Raw genomic sequence first — 23,930 nt, forward strand, 5'->3', positions numbered from 1 at the left:
ATGAATATATTTATGAGCTTCTCACTGCAGCAACAAGATTTTTATATAGTGTACAATTTTCTGGCAACAATACACATTAAAGCCATAAAAGACCCAAAGCATAAACAAAAATAACACATTCATTATAATTTTGTATTTGTAATTGTAAACTACAGCTTAATGCAAATGAGACCCTAATACTTTATCTATCTATCTATCTATCTATCTATATATATATATATATATATATATATATATATATATATATATATATATATATATATATATATATATATATATATAAAATATTTAAATTGTCTCATCTCTTACAAAACTTTCCTAATTTTCTTTCTCAATTATACTGACCGCTAGAGAAGCATAAGGGGATGGTCTGACCACAAAGATGCAGGACTTGTCAAGATGCATTAACAAATACACACTTGAATAAATACAGATGTCAAAGTCACTGACAATATGCATATCCCATTACACTTTAAAATAGCTATTAAATACATCAAAATAAAAATATTATTTATTTATATATCTCATAGTTAACCTAGGCTATTATATCACCCAGCTCCTCTTCAAGCATTAAATTTGGCCTCGTCCCAATTCACATATTGCCATACTCATAAACCCTATGGTTGGGCCAGTGAACGATACATATTGATATTATTCAGTGCAGTATGTGGGTTGGGAGACAGCCAGTTTCCTGTATATAAAACTGGCGAGTCATTTCAGTGGACAGGTCAACGTTTATTTTAAATTTTAGTGTGCAGTGCACGCTCAGTTTAAGAAATCTTACAAAAACCCCACGACTAGGGAGAAGGAAAAAAAAAAACAATGTACAAGGGAATATTGTGTAGAGCTCATTCAGTGGTTGACAAATCACCCGGTGAATGAGTCGTCCACTCATTCATTCATTAAGAAGCACAAATGAAGCCATAAATGAGGACATGATTCAATATCAAAGCAGTCTACAACCTATTAGAGCCATTACTAAGAACCCAATCATACATCATAGGCAAAGAAAATGTCCTTTCTCTCTCATTTTCCTAACTACATTATCTAGTCACTATGTTACCTTCCAGCCAGCGCCATTTTGTAAGTAAGCCACTGGATTACATCAAGTCCTGACCCTCTTGGCAAACACATAACGGAAAACGGAAAACTGTATGGCTTTATTTATTATTTCATTGATACAATGGGCAAGAAATAAAAGACCAAAAATGAGGCAGAGGCTGAACTGATTGAGACCAACCATTTACTGGTAAGAAAAGCTATTTAAAAAAAAAAAAAAAAAACCAACAACAAAAAACCCTGAAAAACCAGAAGCTGCCACAGGGTTTCTCTGACCAGCCTCAGCCCACCCAGCTCCCTCCCACCAATTCATTATAACACCTTTAACCTTTAGAGGGGCCTTCAGCATCCTGTCACCGTTTGCACCTAGAAAACATTTCAAATAGATGCCTACGACACATCAGCGTACATCAAATGTGGGTTTTTTTGTCATTATTTCTTATTGCAGAGAAATGAGAAATCACATATTGAACAAGAAAAACACAAAAGAGAGGAGAAGAGGGCCATAAATAAAAGCCGTCCTGAACTTCAATCCACCGATCCAGGTCACGTGGAGTAGAGCTGGCCCCTGTGTCATCCTGTGCCCTGTGGTCTAGTTGAGCTCGTTTAAGGATTAATCAAATGGGACACTTCAGATTGGGGTAAATAGAACAAAGCCACTAAAAGAAACACTACAGCTTTCCAACCATTAGATTGACTAAAGTGTGAAGAAAAGGAGCACTTACATACTGAATTTGTATAAACAAAGAGAAAGAACAAATAAGAGACATGCCAGAACCCCCCCTCCCAAAAAAAACCCACCCCCTTACCACACCAGCATTAAAGATATCACTCCTGAAAAATGTTAATATTTACACAAATAAAGATAGACCTGGAGGACAAAAATAAAGTGTGCTTTATCACCATCATTTCATGTTGAGCATTATCAGATTTAAATTACACAGTTAAAAATATTCGGCATTTTAAAAAAAGATAAGGAAGGGGAGGAAGGTGTGTGTCTGTGCAATACTATAGGAATAAAACACTACGAAGTCCATGATGAAAGCTTGATGTGTGCTGCTGTGTGATTATGTGGGGCATAAGCTCCTCGGTTTCTTTATAAAGCTCACAGGTTGAATGACCATATGAAAAAATTGAATAAGAAATGATAGAAAATAGATATGGACAGGCAAAAAAATGGAAGGATATTTCTTATGATAAATGAGAGGGGAAGACAGCACACAGGTTTCTTTTTTTTTGTGGGGAATAAAGGGGGGGGGGGGGGGGCATAAAGATAGGGAGATTTGAGGTGATGCAGCCTAAAAGAAATGTCATCAGTCCTCCAGCACGATTGGCTCGCTGGTGCTGGAGGGCAGAACGGGGACAGGAATTGGCCGTGGTGGCAGAGGAAGTTTCACTCTGACAGGGATGTTGGGTTTCCTAGCTGCTCGTCTCATCTCACCCTGAGAAAGGTGTTTCCTCAGGGCCCTGAAACAAACAAATACACATGCACGTTGATTTTTTTTTTTTTTTTTTTTTTTAAACTTGAGCAGCAAGTTGAAATGGACATAGTTGGTTAAGTGTGTGTGTGTGTGTGTGTGTGTGTGTGTGTGTGTGTGCACGTGTGTGTGCACGTGTGTGGACAATACTGCTTTAACACACCTGGTTTCTTTAGTAGCCACAAAGACTACAGGATTTGGGGCATCTGCCTGACTGACTCTCTGGCGCTTTATGACGGATTGGGCGGTCGTCCTCATGCCGCTCATAAAGGGCCTCCCGTTGGTGGAGAACGAATGGCCTCCCCCCTGAAGGAAATAGTGTGAGCATGGTCAAAAGCTCAGTGGTGCAGCATGTGTAAGACATACCAGACAGACTGACAGACAGACACACCGAGAGTGAGAGAGAGAGAGAGAGAGAGAGAGAGAGAGAGAGAGAGAGAGAGAGAGAGAGAGAGACAGAGAGAGAGACAGACAGACAGACAGACAGACAGACAAAGAATGAACACGAGAGCTTACACTTTCGAAGGGTCTCTTGCCAAGCAGGGCAGTTGCACTGCGGGGTTGGTTGGCCTGGTTACGGTTGATTGGGGTGGGAGCACCTCTAGGAGCTTTGAGTTTAAGGGGAGCCTGGACAGCTGAAGACCAGAAGCATACACTTAGTACAGCACTCACATTACCAACCCCAAAGATGTCTGGTTCGTGCATACCAAGGGTGTCCAAATCTTATCCGCAAAGGGCCGGTGTGGGCGCAGGTTTTGATTCTGTTAAAGCAGGAGCCACACCTGATTCCACCTGCTTAATCAGTTGATCTTGGCTTTTAATAGACTTGGGTGTGGCTTCTGCTTGGTTGAAATGAAAATCCGCACCCACACCGACCCTTTACGGATAATATTGGACACTCCTGCTGTATACCCAGGTGAAACTCACCCAATTCTTTGACTATGTTAACGAGAGATGGTCGCGGAACAGGGCGGTTCTTTATAGCACTTTTTGCCACTTTAGGGAGTCTGATCATACCTAAAGGAAAGAAAAAAAAAACAATATTGAACAGTTAATCTCAGTATTGTGAATTTGAATGATGAAATTATGCACGAGTTATATGAAAGACACTTCACTGAAAGACAATATTATCAACATGACAGACACCCACTATAAGATCACTATGATGTAAATCCATCACGGCGATAATGAACTTTGATCGGTGGCGATATCAATATTTAATGCACTACTTCCACAGGATTGTAGGGCTGAAGTGAAGCACACGAAGTTTTAAACTCTGCATTGTTTGTGTCAGTACAGAGACTGAAGCATGGTGAACGCGGTACACTTACACTCTGCTTTGACGGCATTGGCGTTGATTGATGCATAAGGGCGGCGGGCAGCACGACGTGACTGCAGGATGTCCTGGCACACCCGACGGGCGATGCGGGTCAGCTTGGTGGTCTGCAGAATAAACGTTTGCCGATTTTTCGCCAAAAGCTTGGCTCTACCGGCGCTATTGGTGAACGGGGACATGCCCTGCACTTCCTGACGAGTCATGTGACTACGTGAGGGTGCGTCCTATCGTAGGACGAGAGGAGAGGTCATAGTTAGGGAAAAGGATCAATATTGGATCGCGCCTAAAATGACAGTAATATTGGTAGACATGGCATACCGAGCCAGCTCTTGTAGCGCCCTCTAACTGAGTGGGTGTCTTCAACCCACCATATTTCTTCCAGTAAATCCAGCAGGAGGCGCAAAGTCGACACTGCATGTTAGGAGGACCCCAAGCATACCACTGAGGCGACTGAGCAGCTGCAGCGGACCAGAGGAAATGTCAACTTTAAATGCACACATGCATAATAGAAAATCCTAAGCTCATCAGTAAACATGAACATATTAATTTTACAGTACTACAGAACGTTCTAATACCTGTAAGTAACACTGATAAAAGCAGGTTTATGCTTGACGCATTACTTTGCACGTGCATGCAGAAGCAACGCAAGCGGCATCGTTCACATACTCGACTAATCTGGAGGATTTAAACGTTACATCCACTAGATGGCACGTCAAGTCGAAAACCTTGACCCTTATATTAAAAAGGATTTAGAAGGCCGGCATGTAAAACCGACATTTCACAGTAAGTTTGAAGATTACGCGAGAGGTTTTTCAAATTCAAACATGAAAAGGTAAGAAGAAAACCAGTATAATCCAGCTGTAATATAAAGCAGTACAAGTCTACAACAAATCTGACACACCGGTGAAAAGGTAGAGTAGAGAAAGTGCGATTGCAATGATTTGGTACTCACTATGGCAGCTCTCGCAGCACAGGCCTTTTTGAAAGCCTGCAGCTCCGTTCATCCCGGGTTTGTTACCAGGAGCCATAATCTGGTTAGGATTGGGCTTGGTGCTGGTTACAACAAAATTCCAATTCAGTTTTCAAATAAAAGATCAAATTCAGATCTCGTTTAGAGCAGCGACATATTTTTAAAACAGACAAGACTAAAGTGTTGCATCAGCAATATGTAAATATATAAGCACAAATAAACTCCATACAGGTGGATGAGGAGGAAAATCAAATACTTAGGCAAGTCGGACTAAACATGAGATTGATCAATTCAAGCAGGCGCTACACTCACTTTACCAAAAACGGTTAGTGTTATTTCAGTAAATACTCACTAGGTGGGGATGTAAACCTGTTTCAGTTTACTATCTGCTTCTGCAGCCTTCAGTCTTTTCTGAAATTGAAGATCCAAAAACACAGTAAGCTGATATCTGAGCCATAGTGAATTCAGTTCATACAGAACAGGACAGAATAAGACAAATAAAAAAAATAAAGCAGACAATACTGAAGGCTCACCTGCTGGATATAACGGTCTGTGGTCTTCCACATGTAATAGAACTGAACAACGCTGGCTAATGACTTCCAAGGCAACTAGGAAAACAAAGCCAATGAATAAACAGGCAACAATATGAAAAGCATTGAACCACAGTACCAATGGAAATCCCTTTCAGACTTTCTGATACCATATGGACAGGATAAGTGAAGCAAACAAGTAGGAGGATCGTGTGAACTCACAAAGTCCTGGCGAATGTCATTGAAGTCCTTTCCGTACTTCTCTAGTGCTTCCTCAAATAACATGGCTTCTGAGGCGCTCCACTCTTCCATCTCGTCACGGCAGAGCACAGGGCCGCCCTGCGGCACCAGTGTGGACATGGCCTTGGCCAAGTCATAACCGTTCTTCTGCAGTGTGTCCATGGCATGGAACTGGGAAGTGAAAATATGACTATTATGTGCTGCGTGAATCAGACACGCATATGAAACAGAATTGTGTGCGTGTACAGCATCTTCAGGTGTGTGTGTGTATGCACGCGTGTCCTCTCACCAGGGTGATGTCTCTGGAGGCAGCTGCTGCACTCATGTGCAGACTTGGCTGGCGGATGGAGCTGCTGCAGTCTAAGGCACGGGCAAAAGTCCCCACAGCCCTGCAAAGGTAATACCATGATATACACTACCAGTCAAAAGTTTAGACACACTTCTAAAGAATTCACAATTCCTTATTTTTCCCCCAACATTTTATAACAACAACAACAACAATAATAATAATAGTCATCAAAACTCTGGAATAATACAAATGGAACTCTGGGAATTATGTTGTGATAAAAAAATCCAAAATAAATCTACATGACTTAATATTTTAGCATCTTCAATATAGACCCCCTTTTTGCCTAGAATTTGCAGAAATGTATTCTTGGCATTTTCGCCCTGAGATGCTTTTTAAACAGTATTAAAGGAGTTCCTGCCTATACTGGACACTTAACGGCTGCTTTTTGGAATATTTTGCTTCAAGTCATCCTTTTAAAGAAAAAAAACAAACTTATTTTTGTAAATAAAATGTTAACTTTCTAATGAAAGAAATGAATATGTTGGCACAATTATATTATTGTCTATAACACCGATTTCAAACATTTAATCATACACCTTCAGATCAAAGGCTTTTAAGATCAAGAGAAACATTTCAATCATGTGTCTCCAAACTTTTGACCGGTAATGTATATATTTTTTAATGACTTTGAATAATGATTTAACAAGTATCCAAGATACGCCAGAAATGTTGTGGGCTAAACGATCGTAGTTCAATACTTGCCATGAAATGAATGAAACAAATACTTCCCACGGTGTTCTTAAGGGTGAATAATGCCTTAACAATGTCACTAAAAATCTAATACGCTCAGCTTGTAACTTGACCAAACCAACACAATATTAAGTAGTATTATTAAGTAGTAAAGTGGTATAAAATAATATAACTATAATATATAAAAGTAATATGAAGTAGTGAAAAAAAAACCTAAATCAATATTAAGTGTACTGAGAAACTATTTCGACCCATGTAGAAGCCACGTAACTATAGCACCCTTAACCACCTACTTGAACAACTTAATAGTTTTCATAAAACAATACTGCAAACCTATCACTATAACACTACACACAACACAGTGTGAAACCGCAGTGATCATTCAGAGCATTTCATAATACAGCATTCGACAATGCGCTGCACTGGAATGTCATTACAAGGTTACATCTCAATTTTCTCCTTACTGCTTCAATATTTTAAAAATGAAATGTAGTAGATTGAGGAACAGATGGTGAGTGTGAAGGCTGTGACTCACCGGGCCACCACCAGGAACTGATCTATCTGAGAGTCCTTCAGCTGGTTATCTGGATCCCATACCTTCGTTTCCAGTTTCTCTTGTACTCGATTGTCCGAGTCCCCTTTAATAGGACAGTAATGCGTTTATGTCAAGTTATGCTTGGCTACAACAGTAAGTTATACTCGTCGATTCGACAGAACTTTGCTCCTCACCTTCTGCCAATTTGTCAGGAATCTCAGCTTGATATTTGGAGCCCACCCTGATCTCACCCTGGTCAGCCAGCAGGGTTTTCTGAACCGGGTCAAACACCAACGAGTAGAAGAAACAGTCCTGCAGAGCACAGAAGCACATAACAGATCCACTAAACTAACTGCTAATCATGGTACGATGCTAGTCGGATTGTTTGTAGGATTCCCACATTGTTTGGAATGAGTCTTCTAGGGTTGAGAGTTTCGTTGTTAAAAATAAATGAAATCTTACCTCTCTCTCTAGATAGCCTGTTAAAACATCCGTCTCGTTCAGGAGTGTGACGTTACATTTCCCTCTGCGAAGAAACACTAATACAAGTCAGACAAACTAGAAAACACATCACATGATTAACCTGCTTAGGATACTTTGAATTAGCCTTTTTCCTGTATACATTTCACACACACACACACACACACACACACACACACACACACAAAACTGGAATGCTGAATGCACACCAGGCCTCCTCGTCCGACATCACTGCCCAACCTCGCTCCAAAATCTAGTGGAAAGCCTTCCCAGAAGAGTGGAGGTTATTATAACAGCAATAACTCTATATTAAGGCCATGCCTTTGGAACAGGATGCTCAACAAGCACATATTTGGGGGGTGTCATGGTCAGATGCCCACATACTTTTGGGCATGGAGTGTATATTAGAGATGCACCGATGTATCGGACGATAAAGGCTATTTTTTCCATCATGGGCCATCGGCCGATAGTTTAAAAACAACCGATGATAAGGGCTGATTATATCCTGTCAATCAAAAGAGGGCGGGAAAACACACTGATTTGGAGCTGTGTGTAAAGATGATGTCTCTTGTGTGGAATGATTTAAAATTTTACATCAGAAGTGAGCAGCAGTGAAACGGCAACGAGTCCCCCCCCCCCATTACATTTCTAACAGAATTGTGGAATAAATTATTATTAATTTAAAAGAAGGCATAAAAGGCAGAACTACCAGTATTTGCTGATATCACTCTGAATAATCGGTTATCGCTTTCGGCTGAGAAATTTAGTATCGGTGCATCACTGGTGTACATTTAATATAAACACCGAATTGTTCACAGGTGAAGGCTGATTTTGGACTAGAAATAAAATTTGTAAATCAAAATAATTAAAAATAAATAAATAAATAAAAAAGCAAAGATACATGCCAGCTTTAAAGTAAACTACAAATTATTTTCTACTGCTTAAATGATATTTGTCAAATATTCTGACACGCAAGAAGAGAGATGATAGCAGTAGCAAGAAGAAGGGAAATGGATGAGTGACAGGCACCTCTACCTCACTGCTGTTGTATTACTGAAAAACATGTTAAATTCTGTCCAACATAGTTCTTATGCAAGCAAACCATTCCAGCACAAAAAAAAAAGAAAGAAAACTTTCATGGCATGAGTTTCTGGCGTGTGTGAGAAAGAAAGATATTCACCGTATGTGTGTGGCAGGAAGAGACTCAAACTGTCGGGACAGGAACAGTTCTCTGTGTTTAAGCTGGTGTTTCTGTTGATCAGTGATTAGTGGCTGCTTGGACTCCTCCTCAAAGTCTCCTGGGGAAGCAAAAATAAATAAACAAATCAATAAAATCCAAACCCCCCCCCCCCCCCCCCCCCCACACACACACACAAATAGTGTTTCACTTACTTTCACTTACTAATTTAATTGAACATTTATTTTAAAAAAATGACCTGCAAATCTGGAAGCCAATACAGAAAATCCAAAAAAGGAAACTTAACAATACATATAATCAATACTAACAACAAAGCGTCAATGACATGCGCGTATTCGAATGAGCCTCACACAGTGGGCTTGATTAAAACTGATGCAAAAACAGCAGCAAAAATCACAAACAATTTTGAATGGTTTTATTCTATGAGATTTACTCATTGGTTCATGATTTCTCATCTACTAAGCGGATGCTTGAGTGAGGCGAGACCTGTCAGGAGCGTATCAGAGGATGTGACTGGACTCCGCCCCTGCACTCAGCCTAAGGAAACCCCGACAGTGAATGGGCGGGACATCAGACCACACCCCTTTCTATCAGAGCCTCCTGCCACTCCAGTGTCCCCACCCCCTTGGCCAGCGAGACCCTGCTGATTTTCCTGGGAAACCCTGTGCATGGAACCTGAGGCGCCCATCCCCCACTAACCACACACGTCTGTGTATGCATATTATATATATCACACACACACACATATATATATACACACACACACACACACATACATATACATATACATTATATATATATATATATATATATATATATATATATAAATAAACGGTAAGCTCTCGGTCTCACGCAGGGCACACTAGTCACACACAGACAAGACAAAGACACAAATGAGCAAGTGTTAACCCATTCTATGCCAGGGCCTTGCAAGTGCCATGAAGGCTCTTTTGTTAAGTGTGCAGCACCGGGGCTCTGTGGGCTCAAAGCCAAGGGAGGGCACACAAGAACCCAGACCGTGTGCATGAGTGGGCGTGCATGCTGGTTGAGAGGCGGGGGTGGTAAGGGGTCAGGGTCTGAAGGATGACGGAAATAAGAAAGGAGAAGGAGAAGTTGTGGTCTTGAATAACCGCGCAGACTAAAGCCCCATTCACTCTTGATATTACCAAGTGGACAGCGCTAAGAACAGGCATGAGAAGGTTAAACACGTACTGTGAGCCGATCACTCAGACCACATGCGGAGGTGGTCTGGGATACATGTGCACACATTACATTTGTAGTGTGAATGGCAATGTGTCCAAATGCATCCCTGACATCATCCCACCTGGTCACCGGGGTTTTCACACCGATTCAAATTCCTTTTGAACCTTCTGAACATATTCTGTCCACATAAGGATTGAGATGCAAAGTGAGGAAAATCATGGACACCGACGACAAAAACAAAAAAAACAAAAAAAAAAAACAAAAAAAAAACAAACAAAAAAAAAAACAACACACAAATGCGCAGAGGTCAAAAGTTTAGTTGACTGCAGCATTACATTCCTCTCTTTTTATTGTGGGACTATTAAAGTACACGAAATGTTCCAAGCAGCCAGCAAATCAGCCAATATGAGTAAGCCGTGTATCGACTGATCTTAGCTTCCCATGAGTAAATTTAAGATAATACACCTGATGGCTAAATATCAACACTTCATGTGAGTTTGAGTCTGGTATAAGCTAGTACTGTTGTGTCTAAATTTGACAGAGGTTGATCTGGCAACCTTGCAACTGAATGGATCCATCGGTCATTAGATCACCCAAGATGTCTGAACAGGGCATTAAAAACCTTACAAGAATAAGCCTGATGCTATTAGTAGAGCAGTGACCACAAAGGGTTTAGTAAGACAAAGTAGTAAATCTATACAGAAATGCCTGGAACAGTAGTCTGTCCTGGCTGTGACTAGGCTTTCGCTCTCATTGCTCCATCCTTTGCTAAATCCTCTACTAAACGCCTATAACGCAGCTTTTATTAGGAACGAGACAGAAGTGCTATTACTGGTAGGCCTGCCAATGAGCCAAATCAAAGCACTGTCGGTCATTCAACATGCTCATGAATGACTGGACATACTTTATTATAATGATAGCGGTCTTTGGATTTGCCCATTAACCCATTAAAATTCTTTCCTGGCTTCAACAATGTAGCCTTCATACAGGCTCTACAGCTAGAAATGACACTTTGTACAGGAAGCTATTGAATAAAATTCAAATAGATACAACTCTGAAAGACTTCATCCGATTCAGCACCCAGAGATGTCAACGCTACACCCTCTACACGCACTGAGTAAACACACCATAGCGATATAACCAGATACAACATGACAAACAAACATTCTCTTTACCATCAAACTTAAAGGTGTAATATAAAACACACCTTACTGTGAGCATTAATACCATTTCATATTAAAAGTATAGTAATTAACCAATTATAGCTGTGCAATGAATCTAAACATGTGTTCCTAATGCTACATAAAAAATTCTGACTTACTTTACATCTCAATTTAGATTCAGATGATTTGAAATTATTCTTCATGAAAAACACAACTAGTACAAAACAGTACAATGACAAACTCGATTATATTAAACATAGAACTTTTATTAACAAAACGAATAAGCGTGGAATATACCATGCTGTAATATAAAATAAATAACTAACACTTTGTGCTTTGACTCCGACTCATTTGGCTCATGCTGAACTGAGCAGACGCGTTCAGTTTTTAAATGCAGTGTCCATTCTCTAACTGAACTAAATGATTATTAATATAAAAAGGCATAACGACAGTGCGTTGGCAAGTGATATAATCGGTTGCGCGGCCCCAGCACCGATAACACCGACTATCGCAGCAAGACTAGTGTATACAATCAAATGAGAACCACAAATGAACTGATGTTACTGAATTACTTTATTTTCAAAACAATAGTTATTTTTAAAAAAAAAAAATTAATAATGATAAAATCAGCCACTTCAGTTGAGGCTGTCAGTTTGCATAATCTATGCAGGATTATTGTGAAAACTATGTGCCAATCATACACATTCAAATAAGACTCAGCAGCTTCCCATCACTCAGACACTCCAATCCTAAGCAACTCAAAATTGGGACAGGACACAATCTAAGCACACAGCTCAGAGGTCCTGTTTCTTGCTCGAAGGCCCAGTAATGGCTCATACAGTCTTGGGATTTAAACTTAAGAGCCGTAAGAACCTTAGCCACTGAGCCATCCTACCACTTGCTCATGAAGAGCTTGTAAAAGCGTGTGGATTTATAAGCAATTATTCAATCAGTCAATCAATAAAAAGATTCCTTTTGACCCATTTAGCAGTCTCATGTTGTGTATTACTTCAACAAATATAAAAGGCAAATGATCAATTCTGAGCACATGCCACTATTAAGCACCAACACACAAGGCTCTCGTTCTGCACCGTGCAAAACAGCTGCCAAGGGAGTGTCAACAGCGGTGCCAACATGGTGTCAGTAAGTACACTCAGTTACAGAGTGTTACATTTAACGCCTATTTCACGCGTACACTTGCGTGTGGCAATTTAACAGCAATTGATTGGGAAGGGGTTACGGGTGAACACGAGCCGGCGCGGGTATCCCAAGAGACTGAGGCAGCAATCTACCGAGAAGAGGGAGGGCTGATTGGGAGGTGTGAAGAGAAACTGTAAAGATGTGTAGCCATATATTGAAGCAGCTTATTTAAAACATTGGGGCCGTGTAGCAACAACAGGAGTAAAAGCCTGGTCTGAACTAATGACAGAGGTGTCGCCTAAAGCTCAAGCCGAGATTCAGGACCAACTGGACTGTAGGTGTTGTAAAAAGTCACTGGCTACGACTGGTGCATGAGAGCAGAGCAGGTTTGTAACCACTATAGCTTCAGCATGATTTTGAGATGTCTAAAGGGGGCAATAAAGGCACGGAGAATTGGGCGTGTCATCCCACTGAAGGACATCACTGCCTAAACATTGAAATGTAGTGATCCTAATCAAAATGGGCAAAGGCTCAGTCAAAAGACATTCAATCTCCAAGTGTGAAAGGTATGTTCTCTGTCTTTGCATGAATTTGGCGATCGAAGCAACTGATGAAAGATTCAAGAAGCTGTTTTTTTTTCTCCAAAGCATGTTGAGTGGATGAAATAAAAGGGGGATTAATAAAGGACTGGAAAGGTTGTGGACTTACTGGCATTGCTGTCAGCCAAAGTGTTGAGATTGCTAGATATATCTCTCCTCCTGAAGAGACACACGACCTTGGCTTCTACGTTTCCATTGGCCGTCTGCAAGAGATAATTGAGAGACAAAAGGTTGGACCGATCTTACCATTTATCCAACACCACATGGGCTCCAGCCCTGATCAAATGTTCTTACTGTTCTCATTCAGATACATGTTCAACAAACAGAAGGTTTATTTAACGAAAAGGCGAACACAGTAATGGTTTGCTTTTACAAAGGCAAAAAAGTCATCCATTTTACGTGAATCAAAGAATGCCCAAACACACTGAGACTATTTTAATACACTTTGATGGTGATACAAGTTCAAACACCCACTAACGCACTTGCTTTGGGAGTTATCAGCAACAACTCCATAATTTCTACTCAAATAATAGAAGCTATTTCTCTTAGTTTTAACACAAATATTATTCACATTAGAAATACTTATGACAAGATTATTGACACCCTTAAGTCATACTAACAACTGTTTTTCATTTCCTCCGAGTCCCCAGGACCCTTTGACGAAATGAAATACAACATCCTGGTACGTTTGAGTTCAAAAGACCAGTGCGTGTTTTAAACGAGTTTTTGCTAATTTTCACGAAGGGCGCCAATAATTCTGGAAGGCATCGTATTTGAATGCATTGCAGTATTATATTATCGTTCTTTACAGTACAGCAGGATCCTCGACTCACCAGCACAACCTACTCGGCGTGCTGTGTAATAAATGTACACTACTACCATGCTGTAGCTCACACGTATAACAATAATAATAATAATAATAATAATAATAATAATAACGACAACAACAACAACAACAATAATAACAACAACATTAATAACAACAGGCCCACCTTGTTGAGTTCTTCTATTCGACGGATCAGGTAAGGATTACTGGACGAGTTCTCAAAGTACACGTAATCTATAGAAAGGGGGGGGGGGGTGAAACGGGAGAAAAATATAAGTGGAACAAAAGCAGCATTTTGAGTACGATACACTTTCTCTGAGCTCTTAAAGCACAAATATTAATAGCAGACGTTTTAGTTCAGCAGAATCGTAAAAATATTCTTGTCACACAGCCGGCAATACCAAAAGTTTTAGACGCCACTTCTTTGAACATTCTGTTTCAACCATCTTACTATTCAGGTAAACAGATAACAGCTTTAACACATCAGTCCAATGAGTGTAGTTTAATTTCGATTGTTAACATGCGTCAGGATTATTTGCCTACTGAGCTAAAAAAAAAAAAAATCACCCCCAAGCAGGGCCAAGTACCGAACATGGGTGACCAAATACAAATACCGAAACATTTCAGAGCTAATGAGTACTGAAAAATCCTAAATAGTACTCAGTACTACTGAGTCTGTCTGACTAACTCCTTCACGCACAGAACAGTGAAGAGTGAGTGTGAGTGTGTGTGTAACTAAGGCACATAGGAGTCTGGCTGTACTTTCGGAAAGTAGATGAGAACAGTTTTTGGTGTAATACATGTCATAACCTCATAGTTGTGAAGTCAAGTAATACATAATAAATTAAACTCTTAATTTATACGCAGAATTAATCTCCGTCGAGAAAAAAACCCTCCACTTTCAACTGCATGAAGAGCAGCACTGCTCTGTGGAGAATCTGAGTGAAACACAGAAACAAAATTGGACAGTACAGATTTTTTTTGCTCAAACCTGATCCGCATAATTTGACGGTTCATGAACAAAAGCTTCTTCTTCGAACGTCACATATACACATTATAAGTGTGAAATTCTTTTTTCACATATCCCAGCGTGTAAGGAAGGTAAGAGGGCAGGGTCAGCCTTGATACGGCACCCCTGGAGCGGATAGGGTTAAGAGCCTTGTCCAAAGCCACTTTTCCACTGCACGCTACGGCTCGACTCGACTCTGCTCGCTTTACTTTGCTTGCTTTTCCACTGCAGTTTAGTGCCGCCTCAACGTGGATGCCATCTTCATTCACCTTCATGCAGGAATAATATTCTATTATTGAAGCCCTGCACAGATACATGGTCAGGCTGTATTCCAAACGCCTTTCCTGTTCACTAAAAATGGACCCTATTAAAGATGTAAAGTAACAGCGTTCTAGACCCGACGTAGTGCTCAAAGTTAGATTCAGCCCCGAGAGGAGTGACTTCGATAAACGCCTGTTTGGAAATCGGTAACAAGTGAGATGTTAAAATCGCAGACACAAACCTTTGTTGTAATTTTATCTGTAATGAGATAAATTACACATAATTTTCAATTAATAGAATATTACCGTACACACAGTATGTTTTAAATGACACATTTATTCAGGCACAGTGGAGAACCACTCGTTAAGGAGAATTCCCCACTTTCTCAGTGCGTGGCTCACACTTAGTATCGGCTCGGCTTGCCGGAACCGCAACCGAGGTGGCACAAAAAAAAGGTACCAGGTACTAGCCACAGTGGAAAGCCCCAAAAAAGCAAGCAGAGTCAAGTCTAACCATGTAGTGGGAACATGCCCCATTTGCAACACATATCTATCTTTAATCAGTTCGTACAGGATTTCACAGAGTTCTTTTGTGATTGCAAACGCTTGCCGTGGCTTTTTTTTTTAAAGTCACGATGCAACTTGGAGTTTTTTGTGCTTTTTTTCAGAAAAACAAGTTGAATTGGTGAAACTGCAGTTGTACGAAATTGTTCTGCGTGGTCTTTCGCCTTGATGTTTGTTGGTAAATGACACCTTTTCGCTGTACTCATGTTCGACGCACATGAATATAAAAGGGCTTTGTCTGAACAGTGCATCTTGGCCCAAATCTGCGCAAATTCTGAAAAACCGCCAGCTCCTCTGAATATTGTGCCGTTTGCCTGATCTCACCTTCATTTCAATGAGTGCAAACTCCAGGTGTGACTGATGCATTCGAACGCATCTGTTCCCTGAAGCATCCTGCATGTGCATGTCGATTTCATCACACCACTCGCTTTCCCCCCATAACCATTCAACAATATCAACCACGTCGTTTTCTTTTTCATATAGGAGCAACCTACAGTGGAGCGCTTTTGTTCTTCATCAGTGACGGATACTGAGAAAAGACAGAGCTGCATATCTATAACTTGTACATACTCATTGCTGCTTCACAGATCTCATCTGGAACAAAAATGTCCCCAAAACCAAAGCTGCCAGACTGTCAGGAAATCAGCGATGTCCACTCAAACTGACCGTGTTAACGGTTTGATCCTTTCCCTGGTATACAGTATAGCAGGTATACAGTACAGCAGTTAACACAATTACCACTATTCTGTCTACAGTAGGCTTATCATCATTCAACACGAGACAAATACAACCCCTTGCTTTCATCACACACACACGGCTGGAAAGTTTTGTTAGGAGCCTGTAGCTACACTGCCATGCAGTGGCCACAAAGCTGAAAAATCTCATGTCAAATATTATCATCATTTCCATACATACTGTATCTATTACACCTGAAGGTCCTTCAAAAGCTGATACAAACTCCTTTATTTTTGTGAATTTCTGCATTATATATTGATTACTCTGTACCCATAATGAACTAGAAAAGTACGGCTTCACTTATAAGACACTTTGTGCTGCTACCGGTAGAGCCCTGTTACTGGTTTTACTGATTAGAATTATTGAGGATATTGCGTGTAAGGATATATCCCATGCTATTTTATTACTAACGGAGGGTTATACGTTGTCCAGGACATTTTAAAAACCAAACACGTAACTAGTTTTCGAACTCCTGATCACTTCCCCCAAACACTGCAAGGTGATTTGTTAACAGATTAAAACTAGCTGTGATTATTGTGTGTCACGTGTTAATCCGTGTTAATCCTGCAAAAGCTTTACATGCGACTTTTAAATCAATTTAAAGAAAAGGACACACATAAAATCCGCACAAACAATATTTCGCTGGCGGGATTTGTCCAGATAAAAAAAACGTAACAAACTGATAGAGAAAACATGAGGTAGAGCTGGGAGAAATTATGATATTATTAAGCGGCTTGGTGAAATGATGTCACAGAACACGTACCTCACCTGCATAATCCTTACACCTTTTTTATTTATTTATTGTTACTGAATGTAAGTAGCTAACTGGACAACAATATATTTTTACGGCAGCTTTGTGTAGTGTTTGGTTCCAAACGTGGCGCTACAAACCCAACTGTGAGTGTAAGCTTTGTATACTTACAATACTCCCCCCCCCGATACTGGAAAACTTTATATTGATACTACACGTAACATATTGTTACTACAATACAAACAATTTTGTATTTATTACTACACATATTTGTATTGTTACTACACGTAATGTACTTGCATATTTTGTACATCCCACATTTTTTGCACAGTCCTGTACAAATATTTCTTACTTTTTAATTTAGTCATTTAAATGCACAGTCTAAGGAGGGAGTAGGCCAGGTCACAAATAAACGCTTGAATCTTTTGTCTGTATTTGGCTGTATTGTATGTAATCTGCATTTTGTCATAATGAACAGATCCACTCGGGGCTGTACGGGATTTCGCTTGAGTTTGCTGCGGATTTTTTCTCTCTCAAAATTTGTGCTGCAGCTTGCGGAGTTTTTTGTGCTCTTTATTTGCGGAAAACTTCTTGAATTGGCAAAACTGCAATTGTGCGATCTTTTGCAGTGCTGTTTGTTGGTAAAGGAGACCTTTTAGCTGTACTCACATTTGACTCACGTGAATCAAAGCGGACTTTATCTCAAAGTATGTTTCACTTTTTACGCAGATGCTAGGAACAGCGTACAGCACGTGTGACACCCGATTTTTCTAAGCACACGCAGGTGGCACCTGGGCATTTAATTCTTATGCACTATTTAGTTCTTCCACAAGGTGGCAACAGTGACCCAGGGCCATTGATTCTCAATGTAGTCAAAGAAAAAAATGAAGTAAATGGAAGAGACGGGGAAACAAGTCCAGGTTAGAAAGTATCCACATTTGTATAATTCTAGCCTTAAAGAGTACAAGGATTTGTATGTGTGTGCTAATTAGGGTGAGAGATTGCCCAAGCATTGTTCATGTTGCTGTGATTCTTCTACCCAAACAACCCACACAAAAAATCTTCATATTGAAAACCCAAGTCTTATACGGTAACGTAGGAGAATACTCCTCTATTTAAAAAAGAAACACAAAACAGAAATATCAACTTCTACAAACAACACTATTTATCTGATTTTTAAGTGTGCTGGATTCTGTGATGTCAAGAGGGTTGAATTTTTTTGCCATAGTCTCATTTTCTGTACCGTATAGAGACTCTCTACTTGGTATTGTCTCATCCCATAATTTATCAAGCCTTTGTCAGGTTTCCTCAAGGATGCTCGGGGACAACGAGCACTCAGGTGACACATGAAGAGGCCCGGACAATAGAGCGCACACACTCTCCGTGTGTGTATATATATATATGTGTGTGCGTGTGTGTGTGTGTAGATCGAGTAGGCGGCTCATTTGGCTGAGGCAGGCTCATGATGGAGTTCAAGTCGGACATAAACACCCCATCGCAGCACCTCTGAGCTACAGTGCATGTCCACGAGCCTCAGGAGAGAAAGCACACACACGTGACTGAACTCAGAGAGGTCCAAATCGGCCATCGAAATAATAATAACCACAAGCAGACATTTCATTCATGACGTAAGCATGTGTACGACAACATCCAGACAATCCAGACCTAAATGAAATGTTCAAATGCTCACAAATGGTTCAAAACGTCTCGTAACAGCGCCCCGTCAGAGTTATAAACAAGAATCGTCTCTTCATCCTCATTAAAGATGGACAGGCACGAAAAGGGGAACGGGGGCGTTTACAGCTGGGGATGGCAACCGCAACCTTTAACATATGAGAGAGCTGATTACACACTCTATCACACACACACACACACCTCCTCGTAGGGCTTCTGTATAAACTGTGCATCTCAGGACACACGCTTCAGTCAGACAGGAAGCCCTCGACATTAAATCTATCTACTGTGTAACTGAGCCAGTGAACGAACACACACACACACACACACACACACACACACACACACAGCCTGTTGTGATCGTGAACACTTTCAATCAGCTCACAAATGACCTGAAGTACAACACAATACACACACTGGTCATGCTTCACCTGAGAACTGCTCCTGAATCAGGGGTGTAGGAATGTCTGCCTTTTCTTTTTCTCCACTCAATAATAAATCCTTCATCATTCAAAACAAGTCAGGCTTCAAAATATCCAGAACAACAGGGAAGAAAAAGAACCCTACAGTCTAATCGGAGTCGATGCAAACTAATGATCATGTACAGCAAAGCTCAGTAACACCAGGTCTGCAGGATGTAAATAAACCAGACACTGCACTTCCACAGCTTCTTCACTTACTTTTATAAACTCTTAAACAGAACATGAGTAAGTATGAAGTGTCTGCAGACGTTATCTACAAAAAATAATAAATACAAAACACTCCACAAAGTAAACCCTAACCCTCACATGACCCAGTGAAAGTATCACAGAGCGTCAAAACCACACAGCAAACTGCTCAATATCTTCTCAAACTTTAGTTCGGCTTCCTTCAAAAACTTTTACTGGTTATTCCAGCAGTCTAGCTGGAACAGACTATAGCTAAACAAGCTAACTAACCGACCGGCCATTGTAGAGAAGGCGGAAATACTACATGCTAGCTGAGCTACCCATCAAATGAGAAAACGCGCTAACAGGCTAGTTAGCATTCAGGCTAACGAATCCTCCAGCTAACTATTAATCAGCCAGCCTGGCCGTGCTAGCCACAGTAGATAGCATTAGCCTGCTACAGGGGGGTAAGAAGCCTAATTTCAATATTTGAAATTTCTCACCTCCGACACGGTACATATTGGCCGCCATTCTCTCGCTCTCACTCTTTCTCTCTCTCCTCCCAGCGAACGCGCAGCGACCGCTTCCCCTCTGGTGATTAAAATCTCGAGCGGATGTCGGTTTTCACTCCCGCATGTAGCGTCGCGCTCCGCTGTGTAGAGACAAAGCCGGGGACCGGCGCGGCAGCGCGAGCTGTGGCGGCGCCGAAAAGTTTCAACTTTCCGTTACAGTGTGCCTCAGGACGTCTCAAACGCGGCTCTTTGTCTTGGTCTGATAATGAAGTCTCTCCAAAAGTCCCGGTTTACACACACACATACACACATGCACACACTCACATACACACACGCGCGCGCGCATGTACGCGAGGTCCTCGGCTAACAGCCTGTGTGTCTGTGTCTCACGCCACTCTTCCTCCCATCCTCCGCTCCAGCTTCATCTTCCTCTTCCTCCCCCCTCCACCTCCTCCTCCACCACGGCGGCAACGTCATCTTCGGAATAGCGACGTCACTCGGGGAAGTTCGGCTCACGCGCCCGGGCGTCTGCGGAGCAAACAGAAAGTCAACACGGGCTCGAGTTCATTGATTACAGTGTAGTCACTACACTGCTGAAACTAAAACAAACCCTCATAGAATTTGTAATGGTTAATGAGTGTTTATTTGGTCACATATACAGTAGAGCACAGTGAAATTCTTTTCTTCACATACCCGAGCCTGTTAGGAAATTGGGGTCACACTGCAGGGTCAGCCATGATGCAGCACCCCTGCAGCACAGAGAGTTAAGGGCCTTGCTCAAGGGCCCAACAGTGGCAGCTTAGCAGTGCTGGGGCTTGAACCTACGACCTTCCAATCAGTAACCCAGAGTCTTAACCACTAAGCCACCACTGCCCCCTTATAATGGTTATAATTGAAATTGTATTGGTTTTAATGTTTTAATGGAATATGTAATGGTCCCTGTGGGTATCTATTGGTAATTTGTTGCGTTCTATTGGTGGAATGTTTCATCTAGTGGATATCATTAAGGACCGGTAATTGTTTTAATGGTTAGCTGATGGCTTGTAATGGTATTTGTGGTGAAAACCACATAAAAATAATTTCTGTAATGGTTTCTACTGTAGGTTTTTTCAGCAGGGTACACTGGGTGTAATTTGGTTTTACTGGGTATAATATTATATGCGTAAGTTCTAATTTGTCCCCAAATTGAATCTTTTTAATGACCTTTGTCTCACTAAGTACCTTTTACTATTGTTCAGTTTATGATGCTATTATAAATGACAGAATTTCTTTTAGAAATTTTTATAGATTGTATTTTTGTCATCCTTATTACTCTTTTTGCTACATTCTACATCCCCAGTTCCAAAAAAGTTTACGTTTATTTACATTTTATGCAGTGTCAAAACCTTTTTGGACTAGGGGCTGTATTTGTAAACAGATTTCTGTTGCAGTTAAATCAGTTAAAAACATTATTATACCTCAATATTATACACGTGTTGTTTGTGTTAAACAGTTTAGTGATTTCAGTATTTTCAGCATGTGAATACTTCTTCACAATACTTCTGTATTCTGCACATCCCATACACCCATTTACACTGCACTACACTTCATGTTACTACCATTGTAGTTTTACTCTACTCATACGGACACAATCACTATCCTATTTACAATATACTTACTTCAGACATTATATTCTTATACTTTCACGTTGGTGTAAGACTTTATTTTTTTCATGAGGGATTAATTAAAAGCATTGAACACTCTCTCTACCAGCTATGATGCTTTTATCCATCACAGGGCACCATACACACACATATTATTAACAAACTCATTCACATCTAGGTACAATCTAGCACAGTCAATCTGCCAACATTAATCAACTTTCATGAATGCAAGTCATCTAGAAACTAGTTTAATATGGTTTGATGTGTTTCCAATGTTATTAGTAGGATAATTACTGACAATCAGAGATGCACCGATACTAAATTTCTCAGCCGATACTGATAACCGATAGTTCTGCCTTTTACGCTTTCTTTTAAATTAATAATAATTAATTCCACAATTCTGAAGGAAATGCAAATAAAAACTTTATTCTCTCCATTTAGACAAGTTGTTTCACAGTAACTGGTCTCATAAACAGAAAACAAATTAACATTAACACATGAACTAAATTCTGAAGATTAAAGTAAGATTTCTTAACTTATTGAATGTTATTAATTCATATTAACATTGACTGAATTCTAAAAAAAACTCCTGTTAGTCTCACACTCACTCACCACAAACAAAAGCATTTCTACTTCATCACTGAACATCAAACTGGTAATATACACTCCTAATATAAACTTTTTTGATGATATTAACTCATATTAACATTAACTGGATATGAAATATATTACTCCTCAAATATATTTTTCTGTGCAATATGTAAGTTTTAGTCAACCCATCTTCATTTACATCTTTCAACAGTGTACTAGCCCTTTAATTCAGTGCAAGTAGCGTGTGAGTAGCGCGGGGAAAACCTTTTTGACTCAACCCCGAAACTCCCGCTTCACTGCTGCTCACTTCCGGTGTAACATTCTAGTGGTGCAGAGATTACAGAGATTACAAAATGCAGTTTTCCACACAAGAGACATCATCTTTAATCACAGCACGAAATCAATGTGTTTTCCCGGCCTCTTTTGATTGACAGGATATAATCGGCCCTGATCATCTTATGTTTTTAAACTATCGGCTGATGGCCCATAACGGGAAAAATAGCCTTTATCAGCTAATACCGAATATCGGCCAATACATCGGTGCATCTCTACTGATAAGCATTATTTCTGATGTATTCAGATGAATAGATTATACCTATTATAATTTATATACATTATATTTATACATAAATATCATATTCATGTTTAATCCTCCTATTACAGTGGGTCAAATAAGTATTGAACATGTCAACATTTTTTTCAGTAAATATATTTCCAATGAGGTTATTCACGTGAAATTTTCACCAGACATCAGTATTAATTCAAGAAATCCAAAAATATAAAGAAATTACAACATTAAAGTCCATAAATGAAGTTATGTGTAATAAAGAGGAATGACACAGGAGTATTGAACACGCTGATTGAAATGTATTTAATACTTAATGGAGAAGCCTTTGTTTGTAATGATAGCTTCAAGACGCTTCCTGTAGGAAGAAATTAATCGGCAGCAGTATTCATGTGTGATTTTTGGCCCATTCTTCTAAACACACTGTCTTTAAATCTTCTTCAATTGGATTCAAGTCAGGTGATTGACTGGGCCAGTTTAACACTTTGATTTTTTTCTCTGAAATCAATTGAGAGTGTCCTGCTGGAAGTCCACCCACGTTTCATCGTCATCATCCTGGTGGATGGCAGCAGATTCCTCTCAAGAATCTCCCGGTAAAGGGCTCCATTCATCGTTCCTTCAATTATATGAAGTCTGCAAGTACCATGTGATGAAAAACAGCCCCACACCATGATGCTTCCACCTCCAAACTTCACTGTTGGTGTAGTGTTTTTAGGGTGATGTGCAGTGCCATTTCTTCTCCAAACATTGTGTGTAGTATGGCAGTCAAAAAGTTCGATTTTGCTCTCGTCTGACCAGACTACACTCTCCCAGTATTTCATAGACTTGTCCAAATGAGTTGCAGCAAACTTTAAACGAGCTTCGACATGCCTTTTCTTTACTAATAGAGTCTTGCGGGATGAGCGTGAATAGAGACCATGGTGGTGGAGTGCACTGCCTATTGTTTTCTCTGTGACAATGATACCTGCTGCCTCCAAGTGTTTCTGGAGCTCTTTCCGAGTGGTCCTTGGCTCTTGGGCTACTCTTCTGACTATTCTTGTGACTCCCTGGACAGAATATTGCGAGGGGCTCCTGTGCGTGGCCGGTTGATAACGGAGTGATGTTGTTTCCACTTGCGGATAACGGCCCCAGTGGTGCTTACTGGAGGATTCAAAAGTTTTGAAATACGTCTGTATCCGATTCC

The 23,930-nt window shown here is 40.3% G+C and overlaps 1 protein-coding gene across 1 annotated transcript; it reads right to left on the minus strand.

The window, feature by feature from the left end:
• Positions 1–714: 714 nt before the first annotated feature.
• mta2 (metastasis associated 1 family, member 2) lies at positions 715–20,399 on the minus strand. Its single transcript, XM_017472740.2, has 18 exons — positions 19,940–20,399; positions 13,963–14,030; positions 13,080–13,173; positions 8,848–8,965; positions 7,650–7,713; positions 7,382–7,499; positions 7,188–7,290; positions 5,903–6,002; positions 5,596–5,784; positions 5,377–5,451; positions 5,196–5,254; positions 4,826–4,926; positions 4,192–4,331; positions 3,869–4,097; positions 3,465–3,554; positions 3,054–3,172; positions 2,701–2,843; positions 715–2,526 (listed from the first exon to the last, which is right to left on the minus strand). The coding sequence occupies exons 1-18, from the start codon at positions 19,965–19,967 to the stop codon at positions 2,373–2,375; spliced, it is 1,992 nt and encodes a 663-aa protein (XP_017328229.2). The 5' UTR covers positions 19,968–20,399; the 3' UTR covers positions 715–2,372.
• Between the last annotated feature and the right edge of the window lie 3,531 nt (positions 20,400–23,930).

The sequence above is a fragment of the Ictalurus punctatus genome, chromosome 7, assembly GCF_001660625.3.
Source record: "Ictalurus punctatus breed USDA103 chromosome 7, Coco_2.0, whole genome shotgun sequence".
In the NCBI taxonomy this organism is placed as follows: Eukaryota; Metazoa; Chordata; class Actinopteri; order Siluriformes; family Ictaluridae; genus Ictalurus; species Ictalurus punctatus.

Excerpts from the sequence above, each read along its gene's own strand:
- mta2 (XM_017472740.2), bottom strand. The coding sequence starts at position 19,967 with ATGGCGGCCAATATGTACCGTGTCGGAG. Across the intron at positions 7,500-7,649 it reads CAGGCTATCTAGAGAGAGAG|GACTGTTTCTTCTACTCGTT; the intron begins GTAAGATTTCAT and ends TGTGCTCTGCAG. Across the intron at positions 2,527-2,700 it reads GTGGCTACTAAAGAAACCAG|GGCCCTGAGGAAACACCTTT; the intron begins GTGTGTTAAAGC and ends TGTTTGTTTCAG.